We start from the raw sequence: 18,502 nt of genomic DNA on the forward strand, positions 1-18,502 counted from the left end.
TAAGTGTGGAAATAACTGGTAATATAAGAGCATGATTCTTATTCTTACTGTTCTTTTTTATTATTATTTCGTCTCTCTACCCAATATTTGTAAAAATGACATTTGCTATGAAAATACAGGTATCGATATCGTCGAGTACCAAAAATGTAATTTTTAACTTCAGACTTGTTCTGAAAAAAGTGGTATTGGTGCATCCCTATTAAAAAGATACATTTAAAACAATTATTTAATTATTAAAGTATTAATAATACACACTAGTTACTTTCAAACATTGGTGTAACATGTTAACATCACATTAATGCGATGAACTACAAATGTAGTTATTCTACTAGTACACCGGTGTGAACTTGAGGGGAACTAACTTCATGCATCCACTAAAAATGACCATAGTTGACTACAAATCTTTTTTTTTTTTTTAGTCTCAGAAAAGTAAATTTAGGTTTAAATGTATCTTTCAGATTCCACTTGATATATTATCTCATGCAATGAAATCCAGTCAATTTTAAATGGGACATGCTATTGCTACAGATTGGATATTCTAGTGGCACTTTTTGTTTTTAATTCGGTATGTTGCGTTGTTTGTGTCTGAACAGGTATATGATCATCAGTATAAAGCCGTACTGGATGGACTGGAGACTGAGAGCATGATGGAAATCTATCCAGCACAACGCATCGAGATCTTCAGGATGGGAAATGGCACTAATGAGGTCCTAGAGTTGCATGACTTCAAAAATGTAAGGGTTTATGACATACATGTGAAATATTTTCATTGTTATGTGAGAGATTCAGCTCGCATTCCTGCAATCTGAGTCTCAGCCTAGGAACTGATGTTAAAATACAGACAGAGCATTTTTCTTTTTCTCTCAGACTGATGATATTGAATCTCTTTGAAAAGCACTGTGCTAAGCAAAAGCAAACTGGCAGCGATGACATCTCACATCAACATTCAGACACACTTGTTGCTGGCCCCATCTTCTTTCTAAATTACTATGGTCAGTGGAGCAAAGCCACAAAAAAGATTAGTTTCATTCAAGGCATTGCCATGGGAAACCAGAAAACAAGTGAATAGGTAAAATCATTCAAATCACATGTTGATCTAAATGAAAAGGGAGTTCGAGCACCGAGTCCTCTTCGGCACTTCTTGCAACTTCTGGCTCAGGGCAGACTTTGGAATTGATTTTTGTGAAGGAGGGATGTTGCAAGTCATTAAACACACTAAAACTACAAACCATCTCCACAGAGCCTGAAGGCTACAGCCCATGAATGGAAATGCAGTGGTAATGCCAACAGAAACACAAGCAAAATCCTTTCTCTACTGTTTTAGACAAGTACTCTGAGTGTCCTCCAGAAACTTAAAAGTAATAATGAAAATTCCACAGCAGCTTATAGGGAAAGCCAGGGAGACACGTAATATATTTTTTACTGCAGTGCAAGGTAGAGTACCAGTAAATTTCCATTGCATTTATTTATTTATTGTCCAGGAATAACTGCATATACTGTACTGCATGTACTGTATCGTTGCATATCACTCAAAAGCTTAGGGTCTTTAAGATTTTTTAATCAGTTATTATTAATATTAATTTTAAATTAATAATTTTATTCTACAGTGTTGCATTAAATTCATCAGAAGTAACAGTGAAGACCTGTATTGTCATAAAACATTTTATTTCAATAAACAATCACTCACATATTTTGTGACGGCCGCTTTCTGTGCACATGCCTCGGATGTGTGTGCTCAGAAAAACGTATATCAGAAGTTTAAACTGATATGATATAGACATGATAATTTAAACCAAACAGATGTTTTGTTTTGGCAGAGTATCCAAGGCACAAGCTGTAAAGGCACAGCCCTGTTCTGGAAAAGTGGGCAGGGAACAGCAGCTCATTTTCATTTAAAGATACATGCACGAAAACAGCACGTTTTTGCTTCCACTCAAAATGGGAATTATCAAAGTGGTATAATAAATTATCTGTGAGGTATTTTGAGCTGAAATTTCACAGACACACTCTGGGGACACCTGAGACTTACATCTTGTAAAAATGGGCATAATAGGAGCCCTTAAAAATTGAAAGTATCAAGGTTTCCACAAAAATATTAAGCAGCATGACTATTATTAACTTAATAATAGTAGTAAGAAATATTAAGTAAGATAATAGTAAGAAATGTTTCTTGAGCACCAAAATATTCTTTCAATGACAATTAAATATATTTCATACCTCTAAACGTTTGAATGGTTGATTATGCATGTGCTACTCTGTATCTCGCAATTGTACAAATTTGTTTCTTATAACTTTGACTTTGTCAGTGTGACTTAGTTTCTTATTTAAAACGTAGTAAAGTGCAAAAGAGCTAGAAAATGGCACGTTTTTCTCCAGTCGCTGTAGTCAGTAAAGATGCAGGGAGAATTTCTTAACAAAGTCAAAGTCTGTTTCTAACATCCTAACAGTACAGAAACATCCTAACGTTACAGAAACAGTATACTGCCAGGGTCAGTTTCCAAGACACAGATTAAGTCTGATCTTAGATCTAGTAATGTTGTTAAGAGCGATTCCTCAGTGCTAAATCAGTTTACTACCAGCACTTGACTTCACCTGCATCTATGAAGCAGTATTTGTTGTCTCTCAAACCAATAACTGGTGGAAACAGGTGTGGGCATCTACATAAAAGTAATGTGCCAATTATTGGAGCAGAGCTCCTTTGCCCTCTCTGCCAATTGCATCATTCAGTGCTTCCATTCGAATAATTGTCTCAGACCATGCACACATTTAATCTGTCTAATGGCAAAGCTGTACTTCAACAATCTTTCTTAAATTACATTCTTTTCCTATTTTTTATCCATGTAATGAAGAGTCTCTCCATTTTCCAGTTGACCAGGCTCAGCAATAAATGCATTTCATCAGAAGATTGGTCCTTCTTGTGTGCAAAAGCAAACCATTACCAGAAATTGAAGAGCAATTTGTCGCAATGATTTTCAGCACAAACAATGCACTTTTCACTCCTCTCATGACAGTTTCTTTACTAATGGGTGAGCTTAGATGAGAATAACAAATTTGTTAGTATGCAGTCTAACAGTAGTTATAAGAGCACAGAACAATTTATGATGCTTACTTTAATACTGCAGAAATAATTCAGCTCCTACAGTATACTACTCACTCTCACTTTCCTTATGCTACAACAGCAAAATGAGAGCAACTGTGGATTACTCAATGTATTCCCGAATGCAGGGAGATATTGTTTTTATCCTTCCACATGAAGAATCTGTAACGAGATAGCCTTTATTTCCCTTCAAAGACTGCTTTCAGACAGTAAAGAACTTTCCATAGATGCTCCTGCTAAAATGGGTTTTTCTCTTTTCAAGTGTAAAGCAACACATTCTGTATGGCAGACCATCAGCTTTCAGGAAAAGCTCCTCACTTCACCAAACAGATTAGCTTCGCAACACAGACCAAAAGTGCTGCAGATCAATGGGCTTTGCCTACATATAATCATGGCTTCGGCGGTATACCTCTCTTCTGGCTGGGATGTAGACTAATAATCTTGAATTGGCTTGGAAATGATTCCCGTTGCTTTATCTATATAACTTTTACTATATCTATGCTGCACTGAAAAGGCTTTGGGGTGTTTTTGTGAGAGTATTTGAGGTCAAATGCTTTTTTCAAATCATGGAATAAACAGTCAATCTCATTAACATCTATGTCTTTAAAGGGCATCACGGGCATTCGTTTTGCCAAGCACCAGACATGCTACATCAGGGCTCAAACCAAGGAGCTGCCCAAGCTGGACTCAAAGACTATTGACGTAGAGGTATTCTAATCTCATCAAATACATCTTTCGGTGATCTGCTTCCTTTAAACAGGATGAAAAAAAAACAACAACATGAATTTTAAACATCAGACTGGGAAAAATTAAACTTGCTTCAACCATCACAATTTATCTGAAATTTAACTAACCAGCAAACCCACGCCAACTCCCCGACCCACCTCCACCATCTCATCATCCCCTCCAGCGTTTTCCACAAAAGTATAAACTTGGATCTCCTGTGGCCCTGAATCCATCCGAAAGTCCACAATCCTATAACCCCTTTGTGGCACACATCAAATGGTGTTTGCCGTCAATTCTGAACTAATATTAATTTTTAATCATCTCCTCTGAAGCCTCAGCCCAAATAGCCTTAAGGAGAGAGAGAGAGGGGTCCTTGGGAAAGGTAAGCCATTAAAATGGTATTTGAAGATGTTTGCTCCATAAATTTCACTTGACTTAGGGCTGAAGTGATTCATCTCTGTTCTCCTGCTCTAATGGCTGTCTGTGATGCTCAGCAAGAGTGATGGGTGAAATTCTATCAATCAAGAATCCAATTTATGGGTGTCATGGAGAATGGCAGGCGGTTTCGAAAGCGCTAAACTCTCTTTCCATGGCAGTTCATATCGAAATAGAGGAGTGCAGCAAAGTGTTGTGCCTCTCCGATTTGTATTAAAAACACAGTGATCTATTGCTGTCTCAAGTTCCCAGGCATCCTCTTTGACTTTTGGAACAGAAGGTATTATAGGCAGAAACAGCCTGCATGTTCTCTCCCTCATCGTTTTAATGTCTAATCCATGTTTACAGATACTAATTGTGAAGCAAACGCCATATGTCACTGCCATTTCTCTCTTTTTTTTTGCTAAATTGTGAAACCTAATTAGATTTTTCGGCTAAGCTTTGTTTCACAGATGTGAAATCAATCAGAGTTGGCCAGGGCTGAAACAGTGGGGCTAGAAAGAGAGGGTAGACGGAAAGACAGAGAGCGATGTGCCTGGTTCTCGAGGGGGGACGGGGACTCATGGTGCAAGATGGAGCAAGCTGTTCCTACCGTAAAGACGCAGCTAACCAGGAGAACATTCACACAAATGATCTCTCATTTATTGGATAGACTAAAGAGTGTAAAATGCTAAAAATGCAAGCTGTGAGCTTCACATGAAGGTGACAGAACTATTTAGGCTTGCTAACTGCCTATTTACATTCCTGCTTTCTCTAAATCTTTGATTATATACATACCAGCATGGAGGCCTGAGATAAATCAGGATGCTATTGAAATCAAAGACTGCTTGCGTGTGGACAATAGCGAGAGCGAGAGAGAGAGCAGCAGGACATTCTTTCCAAGGTTGTAAGCATGTAAAGGAAGCAGAGGTTAAAATCCACATTATTAGCCCCAAGTGCAGTTGAGCCGTAGGCCATGTGACTGGGGTCCCAGAGCAAGCTGCCTTAACACGCTTCACCACAAAACAATGCTGGCTGAGAAGAAACTGCATGCCACTGATAAGGAAATAAAGCAGCCTGCGAGCACAACCAGGTGACAAGCACAAATTGTATGCAGCCAGTTTGTTTACCATTTTCTATTTATTCAGTCTGGGAAATGATGAAAGCGGTAATCCCTGAACTTCCCACTGGTCTCCAACTGCACAAATGTCTCCGATGAAATCACGGCCTGTCTTTCCGCACAGCCCTTGAGTCTGAGGATACTTTTGCCATTGCAATTTATACTAAAGAGGTTTACATGTAGTCAGGAATTAATTGCATTAGTGTAAAATACTCTTATTTATTATACAACTATTCTGCCTAGTCTAAGGGGTTTCAAACAAAGATGCTGGATGCAAGGGAGTTAGTAGAAAAAAAGAAAAAAATACAGTACTTTTAAAAATCTTACTGACTCCAAACATTTGGTACTGTAGATACCATGATTACTTTGAAACCACAGAGAGCAGAACATACAGTCGTGGCCAAAAGTTTTGAGAATTACATAAATATTGGAAATTGGAAAAGTTGCTGCTTAATTTTTTATAATAGCAATTTGCATATACTCCAGAATGTTATGAAGAGTGATCAGATGAATTGCATAGTCCTTCTTTGCCATGAAAATTAACTTAATCCCAAAAAAACCTTTCCACTGCATTTCATTGCTGTCATTAAAGGACCTGCTGAGATAATTTCAGTAATCGTCTTGTTAACTCAGGTGAGAATGTTGACGAGCACAAGGCTGGAGATCATTGTGTCAGGCTGATTGGGTTAGAATGGCAGACTTGACATGTTAAAAGGAGGGTGATGCTTGAAATCATTGTTCTTCCATTTTTAACCATGGTGACCTGCAAAGAAACGCGTGCAGCCATCATTGCATTGCATAAAAAATGGCTTCACAGGCAAGGATATTGTGGCTACTAAGATTGCACCTAAATCAACTATTTATAGGATCATCAAGAACTTCAAGGAAAGAGGTTCAATTCTTGTAAAGAAGGCTTCAGGGCATCCAAGAAAGTCCAGCAAGCGCCAGGATCGTCTCCTAAAGAGGATTCAGCTGCGGGATCGGAGTGCCACCAGTGCAGAGCTTGCTCAGGAATGGCATCAGGCAGGTGTGAGCACATCTGCACGCACAGTGAGGTGAAGACTTTTGGAAGATGGCCTGGTGTCAAGAAGGGCAGCAAAGAAGCCACTTACTCACAAACATCAGGGACAGATTGATCTTCTGCAGAAAGTATAGTGAATGGACTGCTGAGGACTGGGGCAAAGTCATATTCTCCGATGAAGCCCCTTTCCGATTGTTTGGGGCATCTGGAAAAAGGCTTGTCCGGAGAAGAAAAGGTGAGCGCTACCATCAGTCCTGTGTCATGCCAACAGTAAAGCATCCTGACACCATTCATGTGTGGGGTTGCTTCTCATCCAAGGGAGTGGGCTCACTCACAATTCTGCCCAAAAACACAGCCATGAATAAAGAATGGTACCAAAACACCCTCCAACAGCAACTTGTTCCAACAATCCAACAACAGTTTGGTGAAAAACAATGCATTTTCCAGCACGATGGAGCACCGTGCCATAAGGCAAAAGTGATAACTAAGTGGCTCGGGGACCAGAATGTTGAAATTTTGGGTCCATGGACTCGAAACTCCCCAGATCTTAATCCCATTGAGAACTTGTGGTCAATCCTCAAGAGGCGGGTGGACAAACAAAAACCCACTAATTCTGACAAACTCCAAGAAGTGATTATAAAAAGAATGGGTTGCTATCAGTCAGGATTTGGCCCAGAAGTTGATTGAGAGCATGCCCAGTCGAACTGCAGAGGTCCTGAAAAAGAAGGGCCAACACTGCAAATACTGACTCTTTGCATAAATGTCATGTAATTGTTGATAAAAGCCTTTGAAACGTATGAAGTGCTTGTAATTATATTTCAGTACATCACAGAAACAACTGAAACAAAGATCTAAAAGCAAACTTTTTGAAAACTAATATTTATGTAATTCTCAAAACTTTTGGCCACGACTGTATATATATGTGTGTGTGTGTGTGTGTGTGTGTGTGTTATATTTGTAATATTTAATTTATTATTATTTATTATTATTATTATTTATGCTTGGTTAAAGTATGGCCATCAATGAAAAAAAGGCATTTTAATGGTGCCAAGTCTTGCCAAACCAGCCAAACCTTGACTCCTTGTTCAAGACATAACTCAGCTTGGCTCTTATCCCTTCAGTGTCTGTTCCGCAGCCTTTAGATGTCTCAAGAGAACCCTCCCAAACATATCTGGCTAATTTCATGAAATGCTTGTAGGATCAGTGCCCTAACCTTTGTTTACTCGTATGAAAGACAAGCTTTGCTTGAGCAGTCAAGATGGCCAATTAAAGCAGTCTACTTGCACCGCTGGCCCTCATTTTAATTTTAGGCTAAAACAGCAACCTTGACCGCTTGAGTCATGCAGGCTGTCCTCCTAGTCATCATTAGTTCAGCGTGATTTGAGGGAAATGGGGCTGGAGCAAAGAAACTGTCTCAAAGGCGCAAAGAGTGAAGCTTTTAATAAGGTGGAACTGGAACCGCTACAGGTCAGTGCTGTGTCACTTCCCAACAAAACAAGAAAAGGCACCAAAAATGACTTCTAATAAAACAAGAGCAGCGAGATGAAAATCGGGGGGCTGAGAGAGAGAGCAAATGGAAAAGAAAGAGGGGGATCTAATATAAATGATAGTAGCTCAGACAATAGCCTCAGGATTCTACATCAAGCTTAACTAATGTGCAATTAAGCTTTAAACTGGAAGAAAATCACCTTGTGAAAATATTTGTCATGTGAGCCATTTCTCTGGTCTCTGCACTAATTAACAAGGGAATGAAGCAGAGTTTGTTTGTACTTCTATTTACACAAAACTACAAGCACAACAAACATATACCTTGTGATTACATTACCCAAAGATGCTTTCTAGATCTCAATTAGATGAAACTGACATACAATCACTATCATTAAGCAATAATAATTTACTTAACAGCTCATGAACTGGAGAACTAACAAATTAAGTACACTATGCTTATCAATTGTATAATTAGTTATATAATGGTTGATGGGGTGGATGCACCAGTTTAATATTCCTAGAGGACTGAATAACACCTGCATCAGTCCTTCCTTAGACCAACACAGCAGACAGACTGACAGGTCATCTTAAAGTCAGATATATATTTGTACTCCTATTGCTGTACAAATTAAAATGCAACCCCACCAATGCCTGCAGAAAAGGGCTTTTTGTTTTTTTTTTCAGCTAGGGAAGAAATAAGTGTGTTACACAAGAAGGTACAGCAATGGTATTTTAAGATAGGTCAAATTAAATATATAAGCCATGGTCAGCAGTTCTCTGCTCTCTGCAGTGTAAGAGTGAAATGATCCAAGGCAACAACTTTAAACAGAGACTCCAGCTTTATCTTGTTTGGGCTGTGGAAAGGAGACTTATGATGCCTGTATGTGCAATAAACTGATAAACAGAAATGTGGTTGGAGGGTACGGAAAGAACTGAGTCAGTTTCAATCAAACCAAATGAGCTTCTGAAAGCACAACTGAAGTATAAATACTTTCCCCTTGATCCCCACATAAAAATATTGATCCTAAGTGTTTTGTTAAACTAGTAGTTTTATTACTTTTTTAATGCATAAAAAAGTATTTGAAGTGAAAATATGAACTGTGTTAGCAAGTTGTGTAAGATAAGATTTGTTTCTCATCATTTCTCATCTTACCATGCACAGAACTGCTGAAAGACACAAGAAGCCAGTTGCAAACTGCTCACACTGCTGACACTTCACTCAAGTTCATTTACAGAGACTGCAGTGCTAACCAGAGGCTGTGACAAAGACACATCATTCACATTAAAGCGCAAATGTTATTTATAATGGGTCTGTGTTTAATGATTCAGATTATTTAAATGTTAAAATTGATTGCATAATTGTAGTTAAAAACAGAAGTCTGATCATTTGCAGTTAAGCAATTTGTTAAATGGCTATAACTTATTTTTATCCTCATGTGTCATTAAAACAATGTGTAATAAAAGCATGCATGATCCCTTTAAAATTTTGCTTCAGTGGCCATCTGAACTCTGGTGCAATGCAGTGTATTGAAATTGTGAGAAGATTTAGCTCATATTGAAATTGGGGAAGCAATATCGATACCATGCAAGTATTGAAAAAGTTATGGAACTCATTTCTATTCTTTAATATACTAAAATGTAATGTTTACTATTATAATGATATATAATATACTATTTGAATAATATTATATAACTGTGATTGACTATTATTAGAAATATTGGCTATACTGTCCTTCAAACAGTGTCAGATCAGCCATCCATATCTATGACTCAGCATAAATGCTTTTGTGTAGGCATTAAAATGTACATTATTTTCACAGGTGAGTGAGACTGGTGAATTGGATATGCAGATGGTGGACTCTCAGATATGGATCCCTGCTGAAGACCCAATCTCCAACAAAACATTCCTGTTGAATTCCAAGATCTGGGAGATTTGCCAAGACCTGCCCATCCACTGGATCCACCCATCTCCTCTCAGAGGTTAACAAACAGTGCTTCACCCACTCGAAATCCATTTCAACCCTAGTAATAAGGTTTCAGAATAGCCTAAGAGTCAAGTCTGTCATTTATTTTTCTCTCCACTGTTTGCTTGTACTTCCCTTCAATGGGAATTTCATGGTTAATGATCTTGCATGTCGCAATGTTCTAAGCAATCACTGATTAATCAATGACACAATACACCATGTTTAAAGAATACTTTTGCCACAAACCTACTTTTTCCAAATGAGGGAATTATAGTATTGGAGGGTTTTATGTTTTTTGAGGAAATTTTCTGCCAATTAACTCACCCCCATATCATCCGAAATGTTCATGTCTTTCTTCAGTCGCAAAGGAATAAAGGTTTTTAAGGAACACATTTCAGTTTCAATGCAGCTTTAAAAGGCACCACACAATCCCAGCTGAGTAATAAGGGTCTTATTATCTAGCAAAACAATCTGTCATTTTCTCAAAAACTTAAATTTCTTTGCAACTGAGGACAGCAAGACATTAACATCTTGGACGACACGGGGGTGAGTAAATTATCAGGGAATTTTTACTCTGAAAGTGAATTAATACTTTAAGGAAGATCAAAGAGGCCTTTCATGACATTACATTATTAAGTAGCAAGTTTTTAGCATTACTGTCTTTTCTCCTGTGATACAGATGAGTTCCACGATGTAGAGGATGTGAAGGAGACCCCAGAGCTGGAGGCGAGAGGTCCACGTCAGGCCCGGGACGTCATGGACCAGGTACCAGTAAACGACTATGTAAGTATGAACCTGAAGTTCATTACCCAAAGGCGTGTTCAGACTGCGGTTGAGCCGGATAGTCATGCTCTCTTTTTGGTATAAATCGTTTATTAATCGATGTTCCCTATCCGAACTTAAAAAAGATCATGTGGACCACAGGGTATTGAAATTGCTCTATATATCTGCTTAAATCAGGCCAGTTCATATAAGACTCCCTTAATGTTTTACAGCTAATGGAGAGGAATATTTAGCCTTTAAAGGAAGCAAGTTTGCCTTGCACAATTTTTTCTTGCATCTCTTACGTAGTTAATGATGTACAAAGACAGTCTCCCAAGGTCACTCATTAATGAATAGAGAAATGTATTAAATCGTGCTTTAATTATCAAAGCATGGAGAATCAAGCAGCCAAAGAGTGTCCTTTACTGCGCTCATGAAGTGAAGCATATGTTCAGTGTTTAATTATCCTGAAATCACATGCACTAATGCTTCGCACACCTACGATATACACCTCCCCAACTAGAATGTGACTTCTAGCCTCCAAGCACAAGGATGAGAAGACTGAGAAAAGAAAGAACTATGGGGTGGGGAAAAAAAGGCACATTTATCTGCAGAGAACCAGAAACGTCTTGCCTTCCCACCTCACCCAGCAACACCGGCTGCAACGTACTGTATAATTAAAGCAGACCCAGATGAAACCACCTTCCCCTTTTGAAATCCTCTCTTTCTATCAGCTGGTTAATACACACCAATCCAGCCAATTCCAAGGCTAAGCACAGGCGGGCTGAGTTTGTGGGCAGAGCGATAACAAAGGCTTTAGTAAACGTCAGAGGGGATGTGGCTCTCTGTAATTGGAGTCTGGAGTCATATAGATGCTGCTGGGAAGCCAGATATCCCAGACCTTTCAGAGGATCCTAGACCCGAGCCCTTCTTTAGCTCTCCAACCGGCAGAAGTCTGCAGCTGGAGGAGGGAATTCATATTTTGCTACAGGTCTCTTCCTGTTGTGCACTTTTTATAAATAATCATCAAAATTCCTGTGACAGAAGGCCTGAGATATACGAGGCTGACCTTTCCCCAGTCCTGCCACACTGATACGTTGCGTGCCAGCACAGCTCTGGATATCTTTCAAACTGAATAACTATCATCTGGCTGTGCTGATAAATTGCATCATGGTCCTTGACCTTCATTGGAAGGATGAGACTCTGATGATTGGGTCCAGTCAAATCTCAGACTTGTGTGCCTGCCACAGTTGTTGATGGTAAGTATCATGACCCCACGTCCTAGCTGAAAGCATTCTGGCTTGCAGATCGCCGATTGAACCTGCCTCCCCACCTCTGTCTGAACTTAAGATGCACTGTCGAGTCAAGTACCCGATGAAGATGAATTCACTTTTAACTTAGGTTACTAAAATGATACAAAGACTTCGTTTCAAGTGTCTTTTTAAATCTGTAATTTAAAAACGAACACTTTAAAAAAACACATAGATTACAGTTCTGAAAATTAAATAACAGGCATGTGTGTTATATTGTTTACCTGGCTGTTTATGCTATACAAACCCCACAAAGGACCATTCAGCATTTTTTGTCGATGCCAGAAATAAGTGCTGTACATGCATACATAAAAAACCACATACTATATTTTTCTATAACTACACTACCATTCAAAAGTTTGGCAGCGGTAAGTCTTATGCTTCCAAAGACTGAATTTATCTGATAAAAAAAAACAGTAATGTTGTAAAATATTACTACAATTTAAAATAGGTTTTCTAATTAAACATCTATTTAAAGTGGAATTCATTCCTGTGAGGGCAAAGGCATTACTCCAGTCTTCAGTGTCACATGATCCTTCAGAAATCATTCTACTAGAATATTCTAAATTAATATCAATGTTGAAAGCTGTTGTGCTGCTAAATATTTGTGTCAACCATGATGCATTCTTTGACAAATATAAAGTACAGCAAATAAAGAACAGCATTGCTGAATACAGTATTTTTTCTTAAAAAAAAAATATATATATATATATATATATATATATATATATATAAATTACTGACCCCAAACTTTTGAACAATGGTGAATATCAAAACACCCAGGAAATGCAAATCTGAAATAATTTAATAAAACAACTTTCCTCACATCTTACAAGCAATCCTCCACAGGTTTCGCATTACAGTAAGTCTTTGATGAATGTTCAGCTTCGACGATAATTAAATTCTACCACACAATGAATACAAATGATTTACCTTTGTTGTAAATGGGATATCTAGATTTGATTAATAAGTAATCTGTAAAAGAGCTCTTTCTCCATCATTTACTGATAAACAGATCCTCCACAAGAGACGTTTTTGTGTTTATGTGCACTCCGATCCATTCCAATCTGCTCCAGATGTCCCAATCAGTTTTTAGAACAAAACAAAATAAAGCATGTATAATGTCAAACTAAATAAAACGCACTCAAATAAATAAACAAACATTGTGTTAAACCTATTTAATTATGTTTGAGACATTAGTGAGTTAACTTTGACAGTCCTGAAAAAAAAAGATAATAATTTGATGCATGAAGATATTTACTCAAAATGTATTTATAATCAATAAAACTCTTGATCATGAAGTTTAAAATAATTTATCCCTTGAGTAATTGTGGCTTATGAAGTTAATCCACAGGGTGTGAAGCTGAGAATCAACTGTATGATGTGCCACCCCATAATAAATTAGTTTTTGAGCTTTCTTGTGTTAAATGCTACTACATCACACTTTACAGGCTGTAACACTGAACATAACCGAGAAACTGACAGGCTTTGTGAGGCTAATACAAAATTCTACAGTCAGCTATAGGCACCTGTTCTTAATTACTAGTTTATGCATGACTGACATCATGTCCCAGAGTACTTCACTTCTTCTCACTGACATATAAAGTCTAAAACATTTCTCACTGCAGCAGTATAATCAGTTTGATTAATATACCTCCGAGGAACAATACCATTCGTAGTCTGTTTGTTTTATCCTAATCACACATCATTTCACTCGAAAAAAACAAAAACTTGTATTTTTCCAAATAAAATCCACCTTTCATGTCGGCATGGGGTTTTTCTGTGACAGTCTGATAAAACAAACAGTGCTACACTGACAGGCTTTGTACTGTTTCCAAAAAGAATTGTTGTCTCAACACTCTTGACCCTAAACCTGACAAACATTATGAATCAGTAATTGTCTTTGTGCATTTCTGAGAGTAATGAATCAAAGACTACAAGCATCACCCTGCTTTATCTTACACTAGTCTAATCATTAGGAGAATGCAATTTTCACTCCATTCATCATTGCATAGTGAGCACATGAAAACTCATGCATGCCTTGTTTATGCAGAACATAACGAGAGATGGGATTCCAGAGGAGAAACGCACAGGCACATTATAATTCACTGCACTTCATCTCAAACCTAAAAAGATCAATAATGATAGTAATATACCTGTTTACACTATACAAACACCACAAATGACCGTTCTTAAATGCCATTTTCAACCACACTTCAACACATTTCAATGCAATTTTCTCCCTTCGCATTCATTTGCATCATTTCCCAAAATGAAGTCTGAATCGTTGCCAGACAACTTAGAGAGATACGGCTTCATCTGGCAATCTAATGCAGATCAGCAGAGGTGACTAGGTTCATGACAGTGTTTTTTTATTCAGACAGATAACGTCATATTGTCTTCGTTGTAAGCTTAGAGAAACCGAAATGCAGTCAAATGAAACAGTGCGAGTCGAGGGTGCTATCTGCTCCAACAGTTATGGGAGATAGAAAGTTAAGTGGCACTTCTCGGAACCCATCTCATTGTAACGACTGATCAAAGGCATGGCACTCAGTCCCTGAGTAATCTGGAGAGGGCACACATACACAATTACAATGGAGAGGGCCAAGGGCCATTAATTCTACCCAATTTACCTTTCACTCCACTTTTATTTAGCCTTTACACCAATTCACACCCTGCCTGCGAGAGCGAATAAACCGATCCTTGTTGGGCGATCATTACCCTGCTAATTGCTGTATGAACGTGCCATTCGCTTTATGCCAAAGTCAAAGGAGGGCATGAAAGTGCATGGGGGAGGGTTCTCATTTCTGAGCTGAAATGAGGCCGGGGTCACTACTCGGACTGAGGCGCCAATGGTATGCTTTAATGGGAGTGGGAGGGCTGGCATGCCAGAAATAGTGTAATTATCTCAGTGGCTGCCAGTTTCAAACTTGCTGTGACTGAGAAAGGACAGGCAACAGGGTTAAGGGACTTGAATCAGAGATGCTAAAGCCAAGCGATGTCACCAGCAGCGTAATGGAAAGGTCAAGGGCAATATATCATATCTGATACCCTGGCTTGGCATATCAAAACCATCTAATTTCAATGCGACCCTGATCCTTGTGACATATCCGAGCATGACAGGGTTTTTTCTCATCACGTGTCTACACCCCATAATCACTCTTCAATCCCCCTTCAGAACACTGCACCTTTTTATTGCTAAAATCAACCCATCAGACATGCGCCCTTTGGTGAGATTGTAGGTAGTGTTTGGCTGCAGTTCTGACCCTGTTGACAAACTCTCTTTGCAGAGAGAAGCTGGGATGGAGCTGGACAACAGCCTAGATGAGCAGGGCTACTGCTGCCAGTACTGTCGTCGGGGGTACCGTTACTGTCGACGATATTACGAGCCCCTGGGCGGCTTTTGGCCATATCCCTACTATTACCAGGGAGGACGGGTCATCTGTCAGATTGTCATGCCCTGCAACTGGTGGATAGCAAGAATGCTGGGACAAATTTGAAGATGCCGGAGGGAACCATTGGTGCTATGCTGCTCAGGGGTGCACGTAGACCAGCTTCATTTGTACGAAATGTCACAAATACGCTCAAAACTTTTTCCATTCTTTGTGTGAAGAAAAATATTTTAAAATAAGGCAAAACATTAGCTCATCCTCATTGACCAAGTCACAGTCATAATTATTTTTTATATTATGGGTAGTTGATGGATAACAATCAAGGTTATAACAAATTATAGGTTAAACTGTATATAAAAACAGGGAAATTGCATATTTTAGGGGATATTTTTTCCAGAATTTCACCTTTGTGCTTTTGACAATTTAATCTGTGGTGATAAAAATGTTAATTTGAACAATGTATTTTGACCTGATGTATTTATGACCTGATGTTGATACTGGAAGTAGAACAGAAACAAGTGCTTTGGAAATGGTCAGTTACTGTAGTTACATATTTCCTGCAGTCCTTTCAAAACAATAGTGTAGTCTTGTTTATATGAGAGGCATTATAAGAAACCAGGTTAACATACATTTACAGTAATTTGCATGTTTATATTTTGAAATATTGTTTTAATGCATTTACTGTACGCTTAAGCAAGTCCCTGTAGAACTTTGAAAATTAGCCTATGTGAATTCTATTCAGTGTCGAACAGCACTGTACACATATCACATGACTATATTTAAGTAGTGATATTGCTAGCACCATAATTGCAGGCCAGGGAATGTTTCAATCAATTCTTTCATCCAAGCAAATGTGTGCTCTATAAATTGCATTTACGTAATCTAACGCTCCTTTGTGTTTTTTCCAGCAACTTCCTTCTGAATAAAATCTTAGATAGAGAATTCATTTTGTAAATGCTCGTTTAACTTTTGAGTTCAGACCCTGAGGTCTTAAAGTGACAGAAGCTGCTAATAAAGCTGCTGTCCCCATTTGTGTCAATAATGTTAATCAAACATCAGAAAGAAAGTAATTTACTGCCCTTGACTGAATCACTTTTGTAAAATAAATAAGATTGAATGTTGAATTTATAGTGAAAACTATGTACTGTATTGTATATTTGATTACTTTATACAATATAATATTATTCAGTGCGTTAAGTTTTTCCAGTAGGTCGATTTTATTATGTGCTTTTGTTCTATTGTTATTTGTGACTCTTGTAATCAGTAAGCTTGAGATTCTTTTCTCAAGCTACTGTTTTTTTTGTGATATTGAAATTGGTCACAGGAATTATGAAATTTTAGTGGCATTAAATTTTGATATGATAAAAATCTTATCAAAAAGTAATATAACTTGACTTTAAGGTAAGCTAATGTCTTAATTGTATATTGTAAAGGAATTGGCAACTGTCATTCTGAATGATTCTAGATTATATTTATGTAAAACAACTTCAGCAGTGTTGGTGACCTAAAGGGGGGGGGGGGAGATGGGGGCTGCAGTAACTCATAGCCTGGGGCCCAGTGAGCTCTTAATGCAGCCCTGCATGTGACAGTCAAAAGTCATCATTAATTGTTATACTGTATGATAATCAGACAATAAAAAATAACAACAATAATAATCGCCATCTGAATCCATGAGTTTTATCACTGAGTGATATGTAAACTTATTTTTACAAAGGTCCACATGAGAAACAATTACCGTCCGAATTGGACTTAAGTCTTTCGTGAAGTTCATATTGTAGAACATTACGTATATTTGCACAGTCAAAACTAACAAGTCCAGCAGCTTTCAAGGATATATCAATCTGGAATGATGATCATATAGTCTATATAGAGAGAGATTAGATATAAATAGATTTTGATTAAATAATTTCAGTGCTCTCATTTCGGAGTTGCAGTGATAATAGACCCTTCATGTCATCTCTCCTTCAACAGGTGTAATTCATGTTTTGAGAGTGAAAACACTCTACCACTTTTTACCATGTAACTTATATATTTAAGCATTATGACTACTCATACAGTTCATACATTTTAAATTAGATCCGTTATCGCTAAAAACCCGTCACTCATGAACAGGGACGGACTGGGACTAAAAAACGGCCCTGGACTTTGACTAAACCCAGCCCAAAGCAATCGGCACGTGGAAACTCGACAACAGTCTGTCTGTGCCATCTTTGTGTTTAAACACTCTCTGTACTGTCAGGTATTTTGTCTTCTTCTGAGGGTGGTTTGACAAAAAAAAAAAACCTCTAGGATGTGACTATCTGACTTGGGGCGCTTAAAGTAATTTAAAGTTGAGCTGGAGTGGGTGTCTTTCTCTGCTCTTGGTCTAAGCTCAACCTGAATAAACCAATGATGAAATGGATTTAAAAAAAAAAAAAACGGTTTTATTCCAAGATAACATTGAATAGATTATATAATATGCTGTTATAACAGCATATTATACTATCTATTCCATGCTGTCTTAAAATGAATTTATTACTTAATAATCTTAATTAATCTTATTTAATTTGACATGAACCGAGAGAAATGAACCATGAGAAAACATTACCGTCTACAGCGGCGAGAGGGCGCTCTAATGCTTCTCAATACTCCTGTAGCCTCTCCCTGAAAACATAGAGTGCCCTCTCGCGACTGTAGACGGTAATGTTTTCTCTTGGTTCTAAATAAAAGCGACATACAATCCAGTGGGATTTATATATGTTTTTTTCATCGACATGACGTATTTTTGGATTGATGCGATTTATACTTAGGTGTGACTTATAGTCTGAAAAATACGGTACTTGCCCTGGATCTGCCTGTGGAACCAGCTCATCTTTCTGTCCATCATCATCACTGGTGGGATGTTGCTGCATAGCTGTCTGGCTCACTTTTTCACTGCTGCTAATATTTAATTGCGAGGTGCTGCTGCTGGAAAATATTGCTATATATTTCAGTTAGTTTCCGACATTTAGCGGCTTCAGTATCTAAATTCCGCAATTTTTTTTCTCTCCTTTTCAGCCCCACCCTTTTCTTTCCGTTTTTTACCCACAGCCGCGTTATGCATATTGTTTGTTTGTTTCTATGCTTCTTCTGTCTAACGCATAGACAGTAAAAGGAATGGACACAACGACCTCATTGGATTTAAAGGAGACAAGTGAAGTCAATTAGAAGCACGCTCTTCCTGGGGGTC

At 38.1% G+C, this 18,502-nt stretch overlaps 1 protein-coding gene across 2 annotated transcripts in view; it reads left to right on the forward strand.

Annotated features, from left to right (window-relative positions):
• LOC132114230 (tenomodulin-like) overlaps positions 1-16,216 on the forward strand; it is a 61,985-nt gene extending 45,769 nt beyond the window's left edge. The window contains exons 3-7 of one of the 2 annotated variants that reach the window (XM_059522342.1): positions 594-734; positions 3,707-3,805; positions 9,687-9,846; positions 10,510-10,613; positions 15,193-16,216. In XM_059522342.1, coding sequence (XP_059378325.1) covers positions 594-734; positions 3,707-3,805; positions 9,687-9,846; positions 10,510-10,613; positions 15,193-15,402 — 714 coding nt within the window. In that variant the 3' untranslated portion in view covers positions 15,403-16,216. The remainder of the gene's footprint in view (positions 1-593; positions 735-3,706; positions 3,806-9,686; positions 9,847-10,509; positions 10,614-15,192) is intronic. The other variant, XM_059522343.1, reaches the window with a different exon arrangement.
• The last annotated feature ends 2,286 nt before the right edge of the window (positions 16,217-18,502 follow it).

Source organism: Carassius carassius, chromosome 33, assembly GCF_963082965.1.
Source record: "Carassius carassius chromosome 33, fCarCar2.1, whole genome shotgun sequence".
NCBI classification, from domain to species: Eukaryota; Metazoa; Chordata; class Actinopteri; order Cypriniformes; family Cyprinidae; genus Carassius; species Carassius carassius.